The following is a 22,629-nucleotide window of genomic DNA, read 5'->3' as shown; positions in this document are numbered from 1 at the left end:
GGCAGGGTGTGGACATGCTAATAGGAGTCAGTCCGCAAACTCTGAGTCTGTTCGTTCCAGAAGAAACGAGGAAAGGTAGAGATGGCGAACCAGCAGCTCTAAAGACGCCTCTCGGTTGGGTGGCGTTCGGACCGATGAGACATGCAGAAGAAAATGGCAACAACATCTCCAACTTTGCTCGCACACTAAGGACGAAAGCTGCACAGCTGGACAAAGAAGACATCATTCAGGCATTTGACAAAATGTCAGATATAGACTGGATGGGTGGCAACAACGAAGACGGCACGCCGACATCACACGAAGATAGGATGGCAGAAGAAAAGGCAGCTGCCAGTCTGCAGTTTTCCGGTGGACGCTACCAGATCGGAGTACCGTGGAGAAGAGGGAGGCCAGCTCTGCACTGCAACTATGAAACAGCCGCCTCGCGGCTTGAGAAAACCGAAAACTCGCTGAAGAAAAAGGGTGGTGACCTTGCCGAAAGATACAACCAAATACTTGAGGACTATGAGAGAAAGGGCTACATGAAGAAATACAGTTACGAAGAGTGGATGGCTGGCGGCGGCGGCGGTTGGTTTCTGCCTCACTTTCCAGTAGTGAGAGAAGATAAATCAACCACGAAACTCCGTATCGTCTATGACGCGGCTGCGACGAACCAGGGGAAAAGTCTGAACTCAGAGATATATCCAGGACCCTCTCTGTACACGGACCTCACAGAGATCCTGCTACGCTTCAGACAACATTCGGTGGCTCTTGTGGGAGACGTAGCTGAAATGTTTCTGCAAGTAGAGCTCCCGCCCGAAGATCGTCAGTACCACCGCGTCCTGTGGAGAAACTTCGACGTCAGCCGGCATCCAGACATCTTCGAAGCACAACGCTGGCTGTTCGGGAACGCGGCGGCCCCGTTCTGCACCCAGTACGTCATGAGAGAGCACGCGAAGAAAAACGAAGAACAGTACCCGATCGCCTCCCGAGTGATCTTGGACAACGTATATATGGATGATGCATTGGCGTCATTTACAGACGAAGATATCGCTTTGGAAGCGCAGCGCGAACTCAATGAACTCATGCAAGGTGCCGGAATGACGATGAGAAAGTGGCTGACAAATAGCAAGTCCGTACTCAAAGCCATCCCAGAGGACCAGAGAGCACCTGGTGCCCACGTACACCTCCAACAGGACGAGCTACCTAGCGTCAAGACGCTGGGTGTTGTGTGGAATGCTGAGTCAGATGTGTTCTCCGTCAGTGTAGCGGACGATACACAACCGAACCAGATGTGCTCCAAACGATCATGTCTGAAGAAGCTCGCCTCAGTTTTCGATCCCCTCGGATTTTTGGTCCCATTTGTCATAGTCGCAAAGATTCTTTTTCAGTCAACATGGGATCTGAAGCTGACGTGGGATGAAGAGATCACCGGTACAATACGGCGTCAGTGGATGAACTGGTGTAAAAGCCTCATGCACCTCAGTCTGGCGTGCATGCCAAGATGTTTGCACGACGCTGGACCCGGTAGTCCGGTGAAAGAAAGTCGACTTCACGTCTTCACGGATGCTTCAGAGAAAGCCTATGGAGCTGTGTGTTACATGGTCACGACGACGAAGAACCAGATTATTTCCAGACTTGTCATGGCAAAAGCAAGGGTAGCTCCGCGGAAGAAAACACAAACCATTCCCCGACTTGAGCTGATTGGCGCGGTTATGGGCCTTCGGCTGGCTAAAAAGACATGTAGAGCTCTGGAGATACCTCTGAAGAGCGTCACCTTTTGGACCGACTCAACGGACGTCCTGTGCTGGATAAGCAACGAAACCAGAAGGTTTAAGACTTTCGTGGCGAACCGTATTGCTGAGATCCGGAGCGACACGGATGCGTCCCAGTGGCGACACGTGCCTGGAGCATCCAATCCTGCTGACCTGGCATCCAGAGGGTGCACAGCGGACGTGCTGATGTCCGAAGCAGTGTGGTGGGAGGGCCCGGCCTTCCTTATCACTGGAGACTGGCCGCCCCAGCCAGTCCTCGCGAGAATGGACTTCGATAGTTCTGAGTTCTGTTCTGAGCGTCAGCAGCAAAAGACACTCGCCTCAAGCAGCTCAGTACCAGGCTCGCTGGATCGATTGCGCCCAGAACGATATTCCAGCTGGACAAGACTGGTCAGAGTGACAGCATGGATCCAAAGATTCATTCAAATTCTGAGAGAAAGGGTGAAAAAAGGAAAGGATCGGCACAAGTTCGAAGCAGAAAAACAGTGCAGGCCGAAGAAGAACAACAGAAAACGTGGAGGACAAAGCAGCCTTTCCAGCATGTTCGAGCTGACTGTTGAAGAAGTGACCGCAGCTGAAGTATTTTGGGTGCGTTTAGCACAGACAGATGCTTTCGAGGATGAACGTCGCTGGCTCGAAATCCACAGGAACGAAGAAACCACGCAAGGGCGCGCTAAGAAGCGGCGAGATGGAAGAGGAAAAGAAAGCCGCCTACAAAGATTGAACCCGTTCATAGACGAAAATGGTCTCATACGAGTGGGAGGCAGAATAGGCCATGCAGATCTACCGTACAACACAAGACATCCCTACGTTCTCCCGAAGAGGCATGCAGTGTCTGCGCTCATCGTGCGACATATCCACGATAAGTTTGACCACGAGCTCGGGGTAGAACACAATCTGGCTGAGCTGAGACAGACATTTTGGTTGGTCAGCGCAAGAGAAGAAATCAAGAGATGCATTCGGACGTGTCCTGAGTGCAAACGAAGGCGCGAGAAGACTGGAGCGCAAATAATGGCCCCGATGAAGAAAGAGCAGCTGAAGCCGACGTACAGAGCATTTTCCCACTGCGGTGTAGACTTCGCTGGGCCAGTGGAAACAAAAAACGAAAGAGGAAGAGTGAAGACAAAGCGATACATCTGTCTTTTCACCTGCTTTCAAACTAGAGCAGTGCACCTGGAAATGGCGTATGGTTTAGACACCGACTCGTTTTTGTGCACCTTGGACAGATTCACCTCAAGAAGGGGTGTTCCTGAGGACATCTGGAGTGACAATGGCCGGAACTTTGTCAGTGCCGAAAAAGAGCTGAAGAAAACGTCAGATGCTCTGGACAGGCGTAAAATCCACAAGCAAGGAGTCACGAGAGGTATCCGCTGGCACTTCAACCCTCCCGCTGCGCCTCATTTTGGAGGAGTTTATGAATCCCTCATCAAGTCCGTGAAACGTGCTATGTACAGCTCTCTGCGGACCACAAGCATCACCGATGAAGAGCTACAGTCTGCCTTATGTCGCGCTGAGGCTCTTCTGAACTCGCGTCCGCTGACTCCGCTGTCAGCCGACCCGACTGATCAGCCGCCTCTGACTCCTGCACACTTCTTGGTGGGACATATTCAGCTGCAAGCGGATACCGGGCTCGAGGGCGCGAGAGGTCACTTGAAGAGGTGGCGTCTGGTTCAACAGTTGGTCGCAGCGTTTTGGAAAAGATGGCAACGAGAATATGTGCTTTCGCTACAAGCTCGTACAAAGTGGAGGACGTCCTATGAAGACCTGGCAGTAGGGGACGTGGTACTGATGGCAGAGTCATCGGTCACCAGGGGTCAGTGGCCGCTGGCCAGAGTGGTCAAGGTGCACCCTGGAGCTGATGGACATGTGAGGGTGGTAGATGTCCAATGTAAAGGGAAGGTCTACACGAGACCCGTGGTGAAGCTGGTGCATCTAGAATCTGCCCCGGCGTAAGGCTGCCCGTGAAACGGACGGCTTAAACATACTGTGGCGTCGACACTATCGAACTGCAATGCGGTGTGATCGAGTGAACTTGCAAGTTGCAACTGTGCCTATTCATTGTGTATATTGACCTTCATGGTGCAGAAGGTCAAGGTGGGGGAGAATGTTTACGAGCATTTTAGCGGTACTCTTGCCTCTATAGCGCGAGCCGTCCTCCGCAAGAAAAAAGACTTAAGCCAAAAATGAGGCCAAGTCGAAGATGAGGAGGAAATGGGGGAACTTGGGATGAAATGTTGTGAATTAAGTGTGAATCAAAGGATCGAAGAATATAAAGCTAAGATTTTGCATTTATGATTCATGATTGATTTAAGATTTGTGAGACCTACTACCGTAAGATCAATGACTAAGTTAAATGATTAAATATACACAACGCGAGACTATATTATCACGAAACCAGCAGACTTTAAAACTCTGAATGAGATGAGGTCACTTGAAAGGAGTTGGTCACCTGACCTTGGGTGACCTTGGTCTGAAGGTTCATAACATGTGCTTTCACCGAAATAATAATTCAGTAGCTGCTTTCTTCATTCACATTTGCAAAATATGCCGCAGTGCGCCACGCAAAACTTGTCTGATTTTGTTGGCTCGGTTATTTTCGTGGTAAATATGACGTCATGAGTCGTTCTATTGCTTGATGTATCGACTTATCGAGCAATAGAACTAGCAATAGCACTGAGCAATCAACTGCAAAAAGTTATGTAACTTCAATAAAAATATTTACGAATGGCCCCGAAGAAACATAACGAAAATGATGAGCAAAATATTTTACTTGCTGTAGCACTCCACATCTTCTATGACGTCATGCATCTTTATTGAAAGTTCTTTAGGATGTGCTAAAATAAAACATTTCTTGGATTTGTTGGCTGAAGTAGTTTGTGGGCGTTTTTGGAGAATAGTATAGGTACTGTCAATGCCGTAGGTACTGTTGGTGAGTGTTTTTGAATACTTATGATTACGATTGCTTTAAATGATAATGCACATAATTACCTGTTTTGGGAACATTTCAGTCTGAGTCTCATAGATTTTGCTACGTCTGGAAACACTGATGGTCTAGTTTGTTTACATGTATTGAGTTGGAATAGGAATAGGTGCGGTTATAGGTGCTTATGATAGGTGAATAGGTGAACAGGTGCTTAATAGGAATACAATAAAACTATAAAATTGATGGTGCGGCAGTCAAAAAAGTGTTTTTAATCCTTGTTTAAATGGACATCGCTTGGCTTGTGTGGCTCCATGCCCTTGTGGCTTGTATACAAGTACGCAGAGTCGTAGCTGAGGGCTATGCAATTCAATGTGCTTGTTCATCGCGCATGAGGAAAATTATGTACACAGGTGCCATTCTAAGTTTCCCAGCATAGAATAACCTGTCATATCCCCATTCTCATTGCAGAATATATGAAAGAAGGCTTCATTACCAATATTTAATGATTGAGCTATCACTTGTCAATTGCCAATTGGCAATCTCCTAGTCAATCACAGTCTGCATTCACTGCAGGCTTGAGTCTTCTGATGATACCTAATCTACTTGAAGGCTTCTATCAGTTACACTTGATTGAAAGATGAGCTTTTAAAATCATTTTTAGCTAGGAAGGATAGGAACCCTGTCTCACAAGACACGCCAGTTCAAAACATGCTATATAGTTGTTCCAGTTTGGCAACGTAGGTCACAAGAATGAGAACTGGAAATGTGTGTCTGCAGTACCTATGACAGGCAATAGATACATTTCATGTTAGCGATAATACATACAGAGAATACCAATATAACGAGCGATTTTACAAATATTCTACGAGTTTGTCTGGGATATGCTGCTCTAGACCCCTCTTGTAGGGACTGGATGTCCGGAGCAGTAACAACAGATTCAGGGAGGCTGTTCCAGAGGTTAACACATCGTTTGGAGAAAAAGCGCTTACGTACATCAGTGCACGAACGGGTCACATAAATCTTACGACTGTGACCTCTGGTGACGCTGCAGTCGGTTAGAGTGAACATGGAGTCTGGACTTATACAGCTGTGACCATTCACAATCTTCCAGTACTGGATGAGGTCAGCCCTAGTCAGCCTTCCCTGTACAGAGTAGAGCCCTAGCCTGTTCAGTCTCTCTGCATAAGTTAAGTCTGATAGTGACTCCACGCGCTTAGTCCATTGCCTCTGGACACGTTCGAGTTTCCGAGCATCCTCCACGTAGCCTGTGTTCCAAAGACACGAACCATATTCAATAACTGGTCTGACGTGGGTCTTGAAAAGGAATGTCATGAAATCAGGATTGCGACACACTGTGGATTTGAGGAAGCTGTGGCAGAGTCCTGAGGCTTTGTGAGCGACGGATTCAATGTGTAGGTGGAACTTCAAGGATATGTCCACTGTAACCCCTAAGTCAGGATGTGAGCTGACAAAGGGTAGCGGGTTCCCATTAAGGACATAGGGGGTGGTGGGCACCTGTTATAGGTTCCGGGAGGATCTGAAGAATCTTAGCACGGCGCATTTACTGGCGTTTAGATGCAGTCCCCAGGATTCAGAGGTGCGCACTAGAACGGCCTTGGCCTTGGATAGATAAAAAACCTGCATTAATAGGGCTGTAAGCAATGATTCATATTATCTACAGGCTATAGGACCAAAAGTGCCTAAAAACAGCGAGATGTAGGAGAAGGACTGTCTCAGCCTGAAAGCAATAAGCATGGGACAGTAACAGAGTAGTACGGTACCACTGCTAGTTTATGGAGTATTTCTTCTTACAAGGTTTTGTGTTTTGGGGAAGATTCTTTGTGGAATACATAGCTGAAATTTATGTATGTAAGGCAGGAAGTTACACAGGCTTATAGACATGCTTATTTCTGCAGGCATTGCATGCATTTTTGCAGCATGGGCCTTTTAGCTCTGCCTTATGTTTGATTATTGAACCTGATCTGTTACAGCCATCCACCAGACAGTACAAATCTCAGACAAGATGGACCCACTCCTGGGGCCTGCTCGTTCAGAGATGGACCAGCTGCCGTCAGAATTGGCTGGCTCTTCCGGCTCCAGCGGCACTCAGGCGGCTGATGGCAGTGCGCAGACTATCCTGGACGCCTGGCTGCAGCAGCTGCAGGCAGATCAGACTGAGGAGCCGGTGGTCGAGAGCCGGCTCGACATTGATAGCCTGTTCAGCAGCGAGCTTGAGTTCGACCTCGACTTTCTCACCGAGCTGTCCAGTCTGAAAGGCGCCAGCAGCGGCGACGGCGGCGTCTCCCTACAGGAGCTCTCGCAGGACCTGGAGCTGGGCTTCCTGTGCCCGCCAGACGCGCCGCTCGAACCTGATCCGGTCGATCTGAGCGCCCTCGCCGGTGCCGAGCTGTTCGGGGAACAGCCGCCAGCTCCGGCTACCCAGCCGCAGCCGTCAGAGGCCGCTGTAGCGCCGCCGGAGCCGCCCCGGCCGCCTCCCGTGGCCTCCATATCAGTGGTGACCAACAAACAGCAGGGCAGGACGGTGATCACCATCAGCACACCCCGCGGCCGCCAGTCGTTCGTACTGCCCACTGCCGACCTCACGCAGGCGTCGCGAGTGCTGCGCGCCCTCCAGCAGAAGCGGCGGCGGAGTCGAGCCGCTGCTGCTGTCGCCGCTGCTGCCACCACTCCTGTCCCTGAGATTAAGACAGAGGGTGGTCTAGAAGAAGGCGAGGAGAAGTGTGCGACGCTGTCTCCAAAGGGCGCCAGTAAACGGTCAGCCGAGACGGCACCCGGCAAGAGGAGGAAATCACATTCAGATTCGAAGGACGGTGAGTTGGACTTCAGTGTAGATTGGCTCTTCGCTACACGGGATTATGGTTTTATCTGCTGTTCACTTTTGGTCTGTTCTTCTTGATCATATCTGCTACCATATGTGCCTTGTTTTCCTACGATATGTCCCGTACATCAAATGTACCGTTTGTGTCTTGAAGCGGCTGAAGACGACCCAGTGATGAGCGAGGCGATGCGTCATCTCGGCATTGACCTGGCCGCCCTGGAGGCGAGTCGAGACGAAAAGACCAAGGCAATGACGTGTCCGGAGCCCGGCTGTCAGGTGGCCACCGTGAACGTGTTCAAGCTCAAAGTCCACATCCTGCAACACAGAAACTACAAACCCTACAAGGTCGGTGGAACTCGGAAGCGATGACGGTCACTCGTGATCTCGTTTTGAGTACTCAGCAAATGTCCAGTGTCCATGTCCGAACTAATTAATGTTGTTAGCATTTGCATGTTTCACTGGGTGTCCTCAAACCATGTTCCATCTCTATTTTTCAGTGTAAAGAAGAGGGCTGCAAATGGGAGTTCTTCGAGCGAGGCAAGCTGAATCGCCACGAGGCTACCCATACGCAGGCTTCTTTGAAGGTCAGCGGGGACGATCTCACTTGACGATGATATCTGACGATATGTGTATTTTGCTTTCACTGCATGGAATCATCGTCATTTTAAATTATTTTTAGGGAATGGTGTTGTTTTCTCTGTCATCACTTCATCGGAGCTGTCCGTAGTAAGCGTGAGCTATAACTGCAGTATACGTTTTCAGCTCGTTATAACCCTGTGCTCGCCCCTTGAGTCACTAACTAAGACTACTTCCACTGACGTTCTACGGTATTGTTTCAGTGCGGTGAGCCCGGCTGCCCAGCGGTGTTCCGAACTCGCACTAACCTAATGCGACATCGACTGAGGATACACGACCTGACCTCGCTCCCGCCGCCGCCGACACCCAACCCCGTCGCTGGCTTTACCGATGATGCCGAGCATGACGATCCACCCCCGTCGGTAGCTCTATACAGGTGAGGGAGGATTCTGCTAAGGGCGTGGTAGTAAACGAGTGAGGTGGTTGGTATTCGGGTACCGTGCTCGGTGCTTAACGGATGGGCTCATATCTGGTTCTTGAAAGCTGGGGTAATGCTGGGAAAGGTATTCTTCCATTAGGTATGGGTCCATGAAAGCTGGCGTAATGGTTTGTTTCGCTTTCGATGTCTTTGTCGTCGTCATCTCTATCAGCCTCCATGTCTCCTCTCGTTACAGGTGCCCCCACTGTGAGCGCGTGTTTAGAATGGCTGCCGGGTTGAAGCGTCACCTGGATTGGCACGAGAAGCAGTCGGAGAGCGCGTGTACGTACCCGGGCTGCGGGTTCACGGCGCCGGGACTGCAGCAGCTGCGGGCGCACGAGAGGCGACACGCCGTCAAACAGTACCGATGTACTCATCCGGTGAGTGAGCTGGGTGGGGGAGAGTTCGATGGATCGTAAGGAAGGGAAAGAAGCTGGCTGACCGGCCGGTCTGGGAAGCGTGTGTTGGGTAGCATAAGGTTCAGTATAATTGATTTTTTTAACGCCGTTATAAGCGAGGCGTAGGTCGTAGTTCAGAGGTAGCATCGGTAGATACTTCATATCTTCCTCACATCGCTTCGCCTCTTATCAGTCTCTGTAACAGTCTGATCCTTTCAGTCGTGTTCGTGGGCGTTCGAATCAAACGCCAAGCTGAAGCGTCACCTGTCTCAACACACGGGGCGGCGAAACTACCGCTGTCCTTATGTGGGCTGTGAAAAGTCGTACCGGCGAATGGAGTACCTGAGCGGCCACATACGGCTGCACCTCGGCAGATACTATCAGTGCCCGCAAAAAGGTACGTATCGGGGATCTCTGTTCGCATAAAGTTCGATAGTTACGGGTATGATAAAAAGACGTTTTAGGATCTGAGTCTGGCCCCAGGAATTCTTTTACCGATTTTTCCCCATTTTACTCTGCATTAGTCTCTAACGTTATTTTCTCGAATATATATCCACAATGGCCTCTCTTAAGTCCTGCTGTCTGTCCCTTTTACTCACTCATTTTCTCGGCGGCTGCGAGCGTCCTGTGCCGTCGACAGCTGGCTGTATGACCCTCCCCGTCCCGTTGTCAGGCTGCCAGCTCCGGTTCACCCAGCAGTTCTCCCTGGCGACACACATCCGCTCGGCACACGACCTGACCGCTCTGGTGGCGGACTCCGCCTCGCCCGGCGCCGCGTTTGTATCGTGTCCCATGTGTGAGGCGCGCTTCAAATCGGAAATCTACCGGGAGATTCATTTGCAGGTGAGGTGGCCCGTTGTGGTTGGACAGCTCGAGGCTGCGGCATCTGTGCCTAGGGTCGGAAAAATATGAGCATGGTACGGATAAATCGTTTTCCTTTTCTGAGCATAGGGTTTATTGCGTTGCATCGAAATTGGACTTTTTTAGGTGGCCATTGCTGTCTTAACATTGTCAGTCCTGTGTCCATATAAGAATGGTGTCCAAAAAAGATGACTATTTTGATCTGTCAGCTCCCAAACACACCTCCGTTCTGTCATGCCATTACCGCCGTGCTATCGCCCTGCTGGTCCAGTATGTGATTGTCCCTGACGCCCCCATAGGACGTGCACGGCACCTCCAGCTCCAAGCTCCTCCAACCTCAGTCCTCGACCAGGGAGGAGGACGAGGCGGATATAAGGAAGAAGAAGTCCAAGTTCAACCCGGAGAGTCTCAACTGGGTGGATGGTGAGTGACTGTACACTGTACAGGGCCGACCCGTGTGTTTTGGTGGTGTTGTGACTCTGATGCGATTTCTTATGTGATTTGTGTACCTGCTTGCACGTAGAGCTGTGCTGGTGTGACTGTTGCCACCGTTGGTTTTCTTTGGCATTACTTACATATTATGCTCATTAGCACAATAAGGCATTATGTAAAACATTAGGCATCCCTTGCATCTGTCATCTGACCAGAGTGTCTTTCCTTCATTTTCATTGTCTTTCCAGTCTACAGATGTCCGAAGACTTTTCTATTCCCTACTGACTGATCTTTCCCCATCCCGCAGAGGGCGAGCCGATACGGGTAGACGGAGACCCAGACGCGGAACAGACCTACACCGTGTACGTGCCCTTCGAGGTGGAAACCGACTCCGGACCATCAGAGGTCCTCGTCAAATGTGACGTCACAGAGGTCAGTGAGGCTGCAGCGAGGCCAATGAAGGCACAGTCAGCCTGGTGAAGTCGCATGGGTCGTTGATGTCACAAACAGGCAACATTGAGTTGAATGTGGCTCAGGCCTCGAGTTTTGCATTGGCTTCTGAAATATTTATTGATAGTAAATGTCGCCGACTTTGCAATGTCTGATGTTATGCCATTAGGTGTTGAATTTCATTAAATAAACCCAGATGCGCTAGTTATCTAAATGCTGCAATATGGAACTCGATTCGGGATATCCAGTTTCTGATTGATGGACCACAGCCGCATGACTGCTAGCCACAACTATCTGTCGTTTGCTGATTCCCCTTGTCTGTCGCATGACGAGTCTCGCCCGTCGCTCAGTCCCGTGTCTATCGTGAGACTACTGTCTGTTTTGTCGCAGAATATCGCCAGTTATAATCCCCTCATTCCCCGTACCTATGGCCTGTCTTAGGACTAGGGTTGCCTGTGGGCAGGACGAGCTTCGCCGTCGCTCTGGAATGTCCTTATTCTGTCGCAGGATGAGTGTCGTCAGTTATTTGTGGAAGGATGTCGTCCGTCGATCTCAACTCTCGTGTGTTCTGTCGACAGGAGGAGTGCCGCCGCCTGGGCATTGAGCTGTCGTCGGAGACAGGCACAGGCACCGATCAGTCGCCCGCTGCTTACGACCACGTTCTGGCAGAGACCAACACGGCCAAAGACACGGTTAGTCGCCGCCCCCGTAGTTAGCGAGTTGTCGGTTATCTACAGTGTGCTGGTCTTTTGGGGAGAGAAAATTGCTCACGAATGTGGGGGCTCGAGTCGGAAGAATGCCCCAAATCTGCCTCTTTATATACAGGTTTTGGGTTTCGAAAGTTGAAGCCTAGTCGATCTTTATTCAAGGCTGCTCGCTCGATTTGAATTGTCGTGCTAAAGCCTGAAACAGACTCTTTCCGCAGTCAGGAAATCGCATGCGAGGGCCTATTCAAATACATGGAAGCACGCTCGCATCAATCGCACGCACCTCCCGCAAGCGATTGATGCGAGAAGAATTATAATGTATTTGAATAGGCTCTCGCATGCGATTTCCTGAACGCGGAAAGAGTCTGTTTCAGCCTTTAGTCTTAGCTGTTCCTAGTGTAACCCGCCCGGACGGCTGTGAATGAACTGCTATCCCCATATGTCTCTGTTCATCCCTCTGACCCTATTTGTCCCTCCCCGTACCTCCACCAGGCCCGGGAGCTACGCCGGATGGGTGTGGGCGTGCTGTCAGCCGGGCTGCGGCGGACCGCCCAGTCGGGCTGCGCGCGGACCGACATCACCAGCTGTCACCTGACGGTCCGCCGGTCCCGGCCCCGACCGCGCAGACCGCCCGCCGGCCGACAGCGCCGCCCTGGCGGCTACTCGCGGATACTGGGCACGATGGCAGGTGAGGAAGGGGTGGTAGGTGGCGCCGTCTGGCGTTGGGAGGTCGTGGAATGCTGATGCAGCGGGGCCTGGTCTTGGAGGCTGGTTTGTCCAGGCCGGGGATAGTGAGGGTTCTCTTCGGTTACCTCATACCTGTTTTAAACGCAGCTTCTCGTTTCTCTTCTGTAATTAGACATTAAGCTGTTCCTGTTTTGCATTTGCACTCCCGTTCCAAAATTTACGAATATTTTACGACTTTGCGACTGCGTAATATTGTTAATTGTTACATATCGTGATCCAATCTGAGCGCCTGGTTCCGTGAAACACTTGTAGCAGATGTCTGCCTGGGATCCGTAAAATGAGACGGACCGGACCCGTGTCTGCGTTTCTGGTAACATCCTATCCCGAGCACGCCGGTCGGCTGATCACGTGATTCAATACCATATAAGCGCGGAGGCCTGCACGCCCCTCCCCCCCCCCATCCCGCCCCGTTCGTGCGGCTATCAGTGCGGTCTCGGTCACGTGATCAGATGGCACGGGTCACCGCTGGCCGAACATGGCCCGCGCGCCGCCGGCCGCCGGAAACTCGCCCTAATAAGTGGCTGGTAGCACCGGTATGGAACGCGCCGCTGTCAAACGGGGTTTGATGTATGGAGGTCATCAATCAATCATCGAGCAATGACACGTCCACTGAAGAAATAGCGATGCTCAAACAGGTCCCGGAATTCGGCTGGTTTGAGTGGCAAACCGCGTTTGGGCTCAGCTGGGCTTTTACTCGTGGCACACCTCGTATTGGTGATCAGATTTTTCTGCAAATTCAAGCTGGCTTTCATGTTTTTCGTTTTTTGGATGTGCTGCGTATGTACTCATTGCGAATTTTAACGCTTTTCAAAATCGTGCGCTGTATCTGTCAGTGTTCAATTGCTCGAAGCTGTCATGCAGTTATGTGCATGTTTATGAGATATAAAAAAAATGAGAGCGATTCGGCACTACTTCATTCTTATATGCCCACTTGTCTTTATGAAGGATAGCCCACTGAACTAAACAGCCCTTCTGGGTAAAAATTTGGATTAAGCTTCTTCTCAAAACAGTCTGCTATTTGCAGCTGTATTTTGGTGAATCTGTGGTTATGATAGGGATATCATCATTCATCAAGTCGTAGGTACTCCCGTGTTTTCCTCTTGCTCCGGCCTGTTGCTATGTCGGCCCTGCAGTCGGCAGTGTTCTGGTAATTTGTGAATGGAAACTGGCCTTCGATCGATACTGGGGATCGTGCCGCGTTCCTCGCGCTCCGAACTTGTGGAACCTGTACAGACAGACGCTGGCCCGTGCAGGTTTCTCCGCGGTCGCTGCGGTTGGAACGTGCAGCGGTTAACTGGGATGGGTGCGTGGGCCAGGACCGACCGGCTGCTAGGGCGATAGTGGGCTCCACGTGTTGGCATCGGTGCAGAGAATGGGGATCAGTCAATGCTCGGGAAGGGGGAGGGGGTATCGCGTGTGTGACGAAAACAGTGACTGGAAGTGGACAGAAGGAGAGGGAGAAGTAAAAAATTTCTGACACAGTCTGTGATGTGAAGGATTATTTTAGTCACGCGGTTGTAAATCGTGTGTGTCAATTTGTACGGTCTTCTGGGGAAGTGTCTCCGACGGCGTTCTGATGAAGTTTACTCATTTGGTCTTGGGACATTTTCTTTGGAAGTCTCCAGAAGCAGGAGTCCTAGACAGACCGTCTTTGGTGCTGTGTTGTTGATTGGCTGATAACTACGAACTGACAAGACTCGGACGCTTCTTGGCAAGACAAACCTCAAGTTTCTATCGTTCCAACTACTAAGGTGTATCATATTCGTTTTCAGAGTGTACCTGCCACCTGTTATGTTGTACTCTCGTTAGTGAAGCGGCTGGAACCGATGTACCGAACTTGTTCAATATCCAAGCGGACAGCCTTTCCGCCTTCTCGCGAGCGTTGTCGCTCTCTTGGTTGTATAGTTAAACATTCATATCCCACAGGCCACAGTGAACGTAATCCATTGACGCAGTAGTTTGTTCTACGCAGGACATGTATGTGAATTCTGCGACCTGACACCTCAGTACGCTATAATCGGCTCAGTGATGTCATGGTGGTCATTTAGTGGGGCCACGGAGAGCCATGCACGAAGGGGTTTCCTGGGGCCTCTTCAGTCCCACCCACCCCTCACGGGCCCCATTCACATGTTGCGCAAGTCCGTTCCCGCTAAACTAGTGAATGGTGGGAGAAAGCAGCTTTTTAGTGGCGTGATGCGTAGGAGGACAGGCTCCCTGTTTTACCTTTTCCGTTAATTGACATTGATGAAACATAGCATTAACATTGATCGTTTATGAAGGCACTACTCGCATGCTATTCGCTTGCGTGGGTGTGCGTTTGCTCGGAGCTTTATATACGTGTTAGACTCCAATTGGCTCGTCTGATCCGCTCTCTGAGTTTGCTGAGCGGCGATTCTCGCAGCTCAGTAGCGTAGCCGGACATTCGACCGAAGTCTCGCCGCCCGCCGATAGCTTCGTATCGTGCGTCGGAGACGGCATGCGAGCCCCGGCCGGGGCCGGCCTTCCCCGAACGCCGGCTACGTTGTTTTACTGGAACCCAGTCGGGAACACGTGAAGCGGCCCGATCTGGTCGGTGATATGCCCGCTCGGGCCGGTCGGGTCCGGCGCGATTTGCCCCGAGATCAGCCATTGACTGCACGGCAGCACTCCGGCGCGACGGGCACCCGATGAACGACGAATACATTACCGGCGGGCGCCTAGGCGGGCCTCGGATGTCCAGTAGGGGTCTGGGATGGCCCGTGAGTGTCCCGGAATCGGAGGGCACCCTGACGGTCCTCAGATGTATGAGGTGTCTGGGATGTCCCTTGAGAGTCCTGGAACCGGAGGGCGCTCTCACGCACCTCAGGTGCCTGCTTGGCGTCTGGGGTGCCCCGTGAGTGTCCCGGAACTGCAGGGCGCCCGAGAGGGACGGATCAGACTGTCTGCGGCGGTGTCTGTGGTGTCGGCACAGCTGGGTGTCTGAGCTCCGTGGCGGCAGGATCAGACGCCGACCGGCTGTGTGGCCGCCGCCGCCGGAACTGCTGACCTTTGCCGCTCCCAGGAAACGCTCCGATCGAAAGCCTATTTCTGGGCCGGTGGCGTGGAGCCTCCCGACGGACCTGGGGCGTGGCCGGCGCTCGCCAGCCAGTCCAGCTCGACAGGGCGGGGCTTTCGAGGGGAGACCGACGAGCCAGCTGAAGGGGTCTATCACAATCCAAGTATGAGTTTCCATTGTATTAACCGATTCCCAGCTTCGCATACAAAATACAAAGTTTTGTGCCAATGGAGATAAGATATAACATAACAGAGAAAAGTTAGAAGATAAGTCTTTTCTGACCGTTAAATTTTTGTTTACAACCACGAGCCTTGCCAGGTGGCTTCTCTGCTATGTTGTTTTCGTGCATCTGGCCATCGACAGATGTGTTTGTGGTTATCTATGTTTGTGGTTCGTATTTATTGTTTACAGCTGAGTGGATGGTTTTCTATGTTTGTGGTTCGTATTTGTTGTTGACAGCTGAGTGGATTCAATGATATGACGCTGGTAGCTCTATATGGCGCTGTTTGCGCCAAGTTACCAGTGGAGATGTGATGGCGATGCTCAAAGCTCCACAGTTCTGGGATATAGATACTGAGCTGGAACGGACCAGCAACGTCAAACTTTCCAAGCTACCAGCATATTTGTAACTGGCTTTATCTTGTTTGTCTTTGCCGACAAACTTCTGCGTCATTTGCCCAGAGAATTGTAACAGGTGGCTGGTTCCCTTTGGCATGTTTTACTCGCTTCTGTTGTGTTTTTTTTTTTAGACCCGTGTGTATAGTCGACTACAGAATGTTGTTCCACTCCTCAGAAACTATCAGTTGACCGGAGCGCTAAGTTGTGCCGTTTATCACGCAATTAAGCCTGTCGATTGTGAGCATTGGGACAAAGCTATAATTTGTGAACTCAGCCCGAGTGATGCGGCACAGCCTACCACTCCAGGCAAATAATTGCCTATGAAAAGTGGAACATCATTCTGTAGTCGACTAGACGCATTCTTTAGACGCTTGCCGTTCACAGGTGCAGCACCGCCTTACGTCTGGCCCTGCTGACCTGTTCTATATTCCCAAGTCTCATGTGTGATCCTCTTCCGGTATGTATGTAATTTTCATCGTATTTGCTGACTGTCCTTATCTACTTCTTTCCGGCAGATCCGTCCGAGGCCTTTTCTCAGCCGTATGAACCAGGTCTGCTGAGTGTTGAAACCGTGTTGGTGAGTACGAACCTGATTATTGCCCGTCCGACATTCCTACCTTTGGCCAACTGGGAGGGATGGGAACACGAAACACACATAAAGGAACACGTAGGCGTTGGATGCAATAAGAAATACCGGCTATATGCTACCTGGTTATTCCTTTTTGTGGATTTATGTTGCCTTCATAGTAGCATGATGGGTCAACTAGGCTAACACTGGGCCCCAAGATGGATCGCATCTATTGCCGCCTGCCGGCTGGTAAAAATTTGTTAAGTTATCGAAGTAAATGCGCTTCAAGAATTTTTTAAAGGTAGTGTGCCAGCTTTCTTGGACCATATGGAGCTAATGACCCGGATAAGGAGAACCGGATTTTTAGAACTTATCCATAACTTCAAAACTCATGGAAACGTCTTAAATTCTTCAAATTTTGAGTACCCCAGTGCGAAATTCGCCCCGACGGGTTGTCGGTCGTACCCCAACCACATTTCACACCACTATGAACAATAAATGCACACACTAAAATCGCTATTACCGATAGGCTCATCCAATCAAGTTACGATAAACCCGTTCATCATCATCTCCTGCGGTTTCGAACACGCGTGTTAGGTGGCTTCTGCTCATACTTTGTGGTGCGGTGGTGGTGCGTCGGGCCGCGCGCTCTGATTTCGGCCAAGAAAAATGCGTCAGCTGATCATTGTCATTTCTGCCACTTTCGTGTGGTGAGATGGTTACTTCATAACTTAACCCTATTAGTGGCAGGCTCCTGGCTACCCCATATTAGTGGCAGGGGGGGGGGGGCTGTTTACGACCCCCCCTTGATATCTCGAGATCTAACGGGCCGATTTTCAAAATTCAAACGGCATTCGATTTCGCTCAACGAGATCTACATTTCTAAAAAAAATAAAATTAAAAAATGTCAATAGGGGGGTAGAGGGGGGTAAAAACGGGCAAATTGCAGATACATTTTAGACTGTTTATCACGGCCAGGTTTCTGAACCAATCTTAACGCAACTTTTGCCGATCGATAGAGAATGAACCAGGAATTCACATGGATCCTAAAAATATGCATTTTCAAAAATCATAGGCGGATACAGATCATTGAGATTGGGGGTACACAAAAAGTATAGTAAATAAGGTTTTTGTTGGTACTGTTTCTAAAAAGGGTGGCAATGGTCTTGTTATGGTACAATTTTCTCATGAGAGAACGACTAAAATTGTATTGGTCATGCATAGGCGGTGTCAGGGCACCTATGTTGGGAGGTGAAAAAATAACCCCCCTTTTTGGACGCCTGGATCCGCCTATTATAGCAAAAACGTGTCAAAAGAGGATGCACAATAACTTTGTATATGTTATCAATGATACCTTTCATTCACTGTTCGTAAAACTGGTGCAGCATCGTCATCTTCGCCCAAATGACTCGCTTCACGAATAGGACCCCCCAATTCCCAGTGCTCTGGAGCCGCCCCTGGTAAAGTTATGAACTTGAAATTTTCAGGGAATGTGCCCAATTTAGTTTTAGGAAAAGTCAGAAAATTTCAGCATCGTAGCTTCAGCGGTTTCGGAGATATTCCCGAAAAACCTGAGGGGTGGATAAAAACAACCCCCCCTGCCACTAATAGGGTTAAGAGACGGCTGTTTCATATCATTTTTTTTACATAAAATCATATTTCAAACCATAAATTAATGTTCGACAGCCAAATTAAAGAAACAATACCAATACAGGCTTACAATTTAAGTTCGACATTGTGTTGTCTACGATTAGACAGCTGATAACTCATTCCCGTACGTTGTAACTCTATAATGACCTTTGCTTATTGTCACATGTGCGCCGCATTCGCGATTGTTGCCGACGCCTGTTTGCAGGTCAGCCCACTACAGTTGTTATATGTACATATCGAAAAACCGATAAACTTTTAGGCAAAAAAAAAAAGACACTATTCCAGGCCCATTTTTGATTTTTTTTGCGATATTAGGTAAAAACAGAAGCTTCTTATCCAAGGAAAAATAAAATGGGAAATCATTGGAAGGTGGCACACTACCTTTAAACTTCTTTTGGTTTCTATCTGAATATTTCAACTTTCAAGCACAAAATGCAGCGACACATCGGCTGACAGATAAGCCAATCAGCATTGAGGGCTCCATGCTCAGGCGTCACGGGCTACAGCGGACGGATCTCCCGCACCCGCCATTATCCATAATGCACACAGCATGGCGCAATCCCCCCCACATCCGGCGGCGCTCATTTGATCCTCATTGGCCGCCCCCGCGCGCGCTCGCCATTCGACTAATGGTGGCGTGCGAACGGCCGGGCCTGATCCGGACCCGCTGGCGTGACGTGACGCCCCGTCCTCGCTGACGTGACGGCGTGACGCGTGACGCTGCCGACTCCCACGCTGTGTCTGTCCTTTGAGCCAGGCTGGGTCGGAAATGGCTCTCTGCTGGGTGGGCACGGCCGGAACCAACTGACCAGCGCCCAGCCAGGCTCGAAATTGGCACCGGGCCTCAGTGTCCGGCAAATGGCACGACCAGCCTTGGAAATATTCGTGTGAAGTAAGATTTGTTATTTAGTTATGTTAATGAAAAGCTGAGACATCACGTCGAGAATTTCCGGAACTTATAGACATGTCACCTACCACGATTTGTTTACTATTTCTTTTCTTTTATCATTATGATGGGCCTGGTTGATGATGGGACGCACCACTCGGACGGCCGATTTAAGTTTCGCCGGGAGTCAGGTGTGAGTAAGGCGATGATGGACACATTTAGCGGCTTTCGAGGCCATATTTTATGTGTGATCCTGGTGCTTTGGGAGCGTCAATATCCTGAATCCCGATGGCTCTGAAAATCATACGAAGAGGTAATTTTTTTTCTCTGGTATGATGTCTCTCCTCACTGCAATCCTCAATGGAGTCTACTATTTTGTGTTTCTGAAACGATTGGAGTATTTTCTGTCGACAAATCGCTTTTCTATCGAACTAGTTTCGTGAACTATAGTACGAATAGTTTGTGGTAAATTCAATAGCATTGGTCACAACGTGGGGGGATCAGGGCTCATTTGCGTCTTTCTTTTACTATAAAATCAATTTTCCACTCAGTTGCTGATTGAAGAAGTCACGAAATGCGGGCGTATGTTTGTATGTGTATTGTTTGCGTTCCAGGAGGAGGAGCCTTCTCTGCTTCTGTGTGACTCAGATCTGCTAGGTTCGACCATCAACCTGAGCGATCTAACCTAACAAATACTCTACCACCATCGCAACCTCGCCTAGTGAAGACTTCATCATCTGCCTAAGCAAATTTACCCTGCTCCCTGCCTGCGCCGCCACCGGTCGATATAACAGCTTCCGTCGGTCGATTTTCTGACTCAGATTAGTGACCAATACATAGTTCGGTGGCTAGCTACTAGCAGCAGGGTCCATTGGCACCCTAGTGCCAGATGGATCAGCTCTCCAACTGGATGTTCCCTTGAGTACTGGCAGCTGCTGTGGCGCGCTAGTCGCGTGGGCCAGCATATCCGTTGGATGTAGAGAAATCAAGTGGTATTGGACTCCATATGATGATCGTCACTCGGTTAACTGTACGTGTATTTTGTAGAAGAAAGTTTTAAGTTTTGTGAGGCGGCGCCGTGGAGGCCGTTCCAGAAACAAAGGGTATCTCATGTGATAAGGGCAAGCGGGTTGATTCCTTCCCTGGGCCTCGCTCGCCGGGCGACAGTGTCGCCCCTGGTGGCGGAATCGGGAACTGGTGTCGGAGATCCCGGAATCCGGAGCCCTGTTCAAGTGCTCTGCGGCCGCCGCGGCTCCCGCGGCCGGGAGGCGGAGCCTAATTTCGGTTAGGTTGAACACCCTCGCGGCTGCGGCCGCTGCGGCCGACGACGAGAGTGGCACGGTTGTTTTGAAAGGAGATGCTGGTCAAAATTCTGTGTGTTATGGCTTTATAATGGCTTTATTACTTCAATTAGTACCTTTTTGAAGCAAGTATTCCTTAACAACATAATAAAATCAACCGAAACAAAGAGCGAAATCCACAATGTTTTGTCTCACGCGCGCAGTTTATGTCGAAGTTTCCCTGCGGTCGCTCCCGAGCGACCGCGGGAGCCGCAGGAAGAGCTACGCATTACCCAGAATGCTGCTCTCGCCTGATTGGCCGCCAGCTAAGCTCCGCCTTTTTGGCCGCGGGAGCCGCGGCGGCCGCAGACACTTGAACAGGGCCCGGGTTACTGGGATATTGCCTCGCAATAAGTGTACACATAATCGGCATATTCTATCGTGTGATTCACGAATACCAGATCTTTAACATGTGATTGCTCGCTGTTAAATATATGTACAGTTGTATAACGCATGGGTTTTCTAGCAGTTTCGTATCATCCGGCAATCCAGCCATTCATTCATGGGATTGACTTGTATAAAAGCCACCTACTTTCGTCTGAACATTCGTCCAAACTTGCTCAAGTCGAGCATCTGAATATTGATATTTGTCTAGGTCATTACGACAAAGCGTCGTGCAGCAAAGGAAGTTATCCCCAGAACGACTCACAGGTGCATTGGGTGGGCTCAACTCTAATGGCCAATATGATCTGTTGTGGCGCATTACGGCTCGCTCTGATCTGTTCCACTCCTATCCGATCAGGTGTGATCCCATCTGGCTAAGTTCGGTCTGAACTGACTCGGTCTGGCCTGGCCTAGTTTCATCTCATCGTCTGCTTCAGACTGGTCTAGTCTGGTCCCATCCGTGATCCGACCCGCTGCCGTACGACTGGCTCGATTAACCCAGCGCTTGCCGGCTCTGTTAGATCAATGGGAGCCGTGAGTGGGATGCAGCGTTTGATCTGCGCCACAGACGGCCCATGTGCGCCCCAGGTGTCCCCGGTATCGGCCGGCTGATAGCCGGGTTGATCCGGCTTCAGCCGCGAGCTATCTCAGTCCAAGAGATAGCTGATATGCGTTATCCACGCGTCATGTGTTCGTGAGTCGTCAGACAACAGGCTCTTACTGTTGGTCAGTCAGCAGCACTTCAGCCACTGGGCATCAATCGACAATGGTGGCTTTCATTGCCGGCCCCCCGCTGAAGGTCCCGGCAGTGGTGTAGCTCCCGAGCACAACACGCGGCGGGCTCCCACGCTACACATACCACCTCCGGCGCTGCAGGCCTATCTCGGAAAATGGTCTGTCAGGCGTGTTTCGTTGGATATGGTCGCCAGCTCACGAGACGCAAGAATGTCGCCTCGCCGACCCCAAGACGCAGGAATGCTGGGGGCGTGTCCCAAGGACTAGGGAATGTCGGGGTGGGACGCTTGGGAACACAGCTACGTCTATTCAGCTTCAGGTCGGAGAGGGGGAGGGGGAGGGGTGACTAACCAAGACTCAACGTGGGTTGTGACACGCAATTAGCAGACATTGTTTAATGATTGATTGAGTTCTTACTGAATGGCCATATGTTTTTCGAAATGTTTGTTTTGCGCTACGATTTGAAAATAGTTATCATATTCGTATTAATAAGCCAAAGATTGTCTACGCGCTTGTTACTTTGCTTATCTCAGCCCAATGTCTGTGCTTGCGCAGCACCTGCGTCACATTCAACAGCGTCAGCAACACAAATCGTCAATGCATGATGTCAACTGTCAGACGACTTCCTGCTAACTGGCCTCTCCGAGGTGGGCTCCAGCATCCATCTTACATCGCTGGCAGTCAGCGGCATCATTAGGCGTCACACATGCACATCAAACCACCCCTCAATGATTGAAAATTGTCTCCGGATGGAACTGTCTTGACGATGACCATCCCTTTTACGATGTAGTTAACTACAATGCTCTGAGTATGGGCGTTAATAATGCCGCAATTTAGTATCCGGCGGTTAGATTTGTGAGCGGTCAACAGGGGCCATCACTCAGCGCCACTCATAGGTCGTGTCTGTGGCCGGGCCCTCCAATTAAGCGGTCGGCTCGTCAGCGCTGCCGGTCGGCCGATCGAACCGCCTTCGGCCGGCCGTAACTGCCGGCTCCTCATCGGCTCGGCATGTCGAGTGAGCAGCCCCGCGGCCGTGTTCCCAGGACCCAGTCGTGACGTCAGTGCACCCCAGAGTACCGGGAACCGGCGACAGGGGCCAGGTGGCCGCGCCGCGCCCGCTGCCGGGCCGTGACCCGGCGCGCAGAGTCGAAATGGAGGACTCCGGCCTGCAGAGCTGCCCACGGCTGCCCATAACGGGACCGCGCCACTCACGCCACCATTGAAACTATACGAGAGAACAGGGCTACTG

The 22,629-nt window shown here is 50.6% G+C and overlaps 1 protein-coding gene across 2 annotated transcripts; it reads left to right on the top strand.

Annotated features, from left to right (window-relative positions):
• The first annotated feature begins 4,604 nt into the window (after positions 1–4,604).
• On the top strand, positions 4,605–20,711 carry LOC122365176 (zinc finger X-linked protein ZXDB-like). Of its 2 annotated transcripts, none has more exons than XM_043336165.1 (15): positions 4,605–4,656; positions 6,669–7,508; positions 7,671–7,861; positions 8,014–8,100; positions 8,356–8,528; positions 8,767–8,950; positions 9,188–9,365; positions 9,642–9,811; positions 10,129–10,252; positions 10,569–10,693; positions 11,290–11,403; positions 11,911–12,106; positions 16,333–16,394; positions 19,536–20,137; positions 20,586–20,711. In XM_043336165.1, exons 2-14 carry the CDS (start codon positions 6,701–6,703, stop codon positions 19,608–19,610), a joined length of 2,487 nt encoding a protein of 828 aa, XP_043192100.1. In that variant the 5' UTR covers positions 4,605–4,656; positions 6,669–6,700; the 3' UTR covers positions 19,611–20,137; positions 20,586–20,711. The 2 variants fall into 2 exon arrangements, with proteins under 2 accessions (XP_043192100.1, XP_043192099.1); XM_043336164.1 differs by having other exon boundaries at positions 4,608–4,683.
• The last annotated feature ends 1,918 nt before the right edge of the window (positions 20,712–22,629 follow it).

The sequence above is a fragment of the Amphibalanus amphitrite genome, unplaced genomic scaffold (assembly GCF_019059575.1).
Source record: "Amphibalanus amphitrite isolate SeventyFive unplaced genomic scaffold, NRLGWU_Aamphi_draft 000720F_arrow, whole genome shotgun sequence".
Taxonomy (NCBI): domain Eukaryota; kingdom Metazoa; phylum Arthropoda; class Thecostraca; order Balanomorpha; family Balanidae; genus Amphibalanus; species Amphibalanus amphitrite.
Note: the sequence above shows the minus strand (reverse complement) of the source record. Positions and strands in the feature narration are given on the sequence as shown.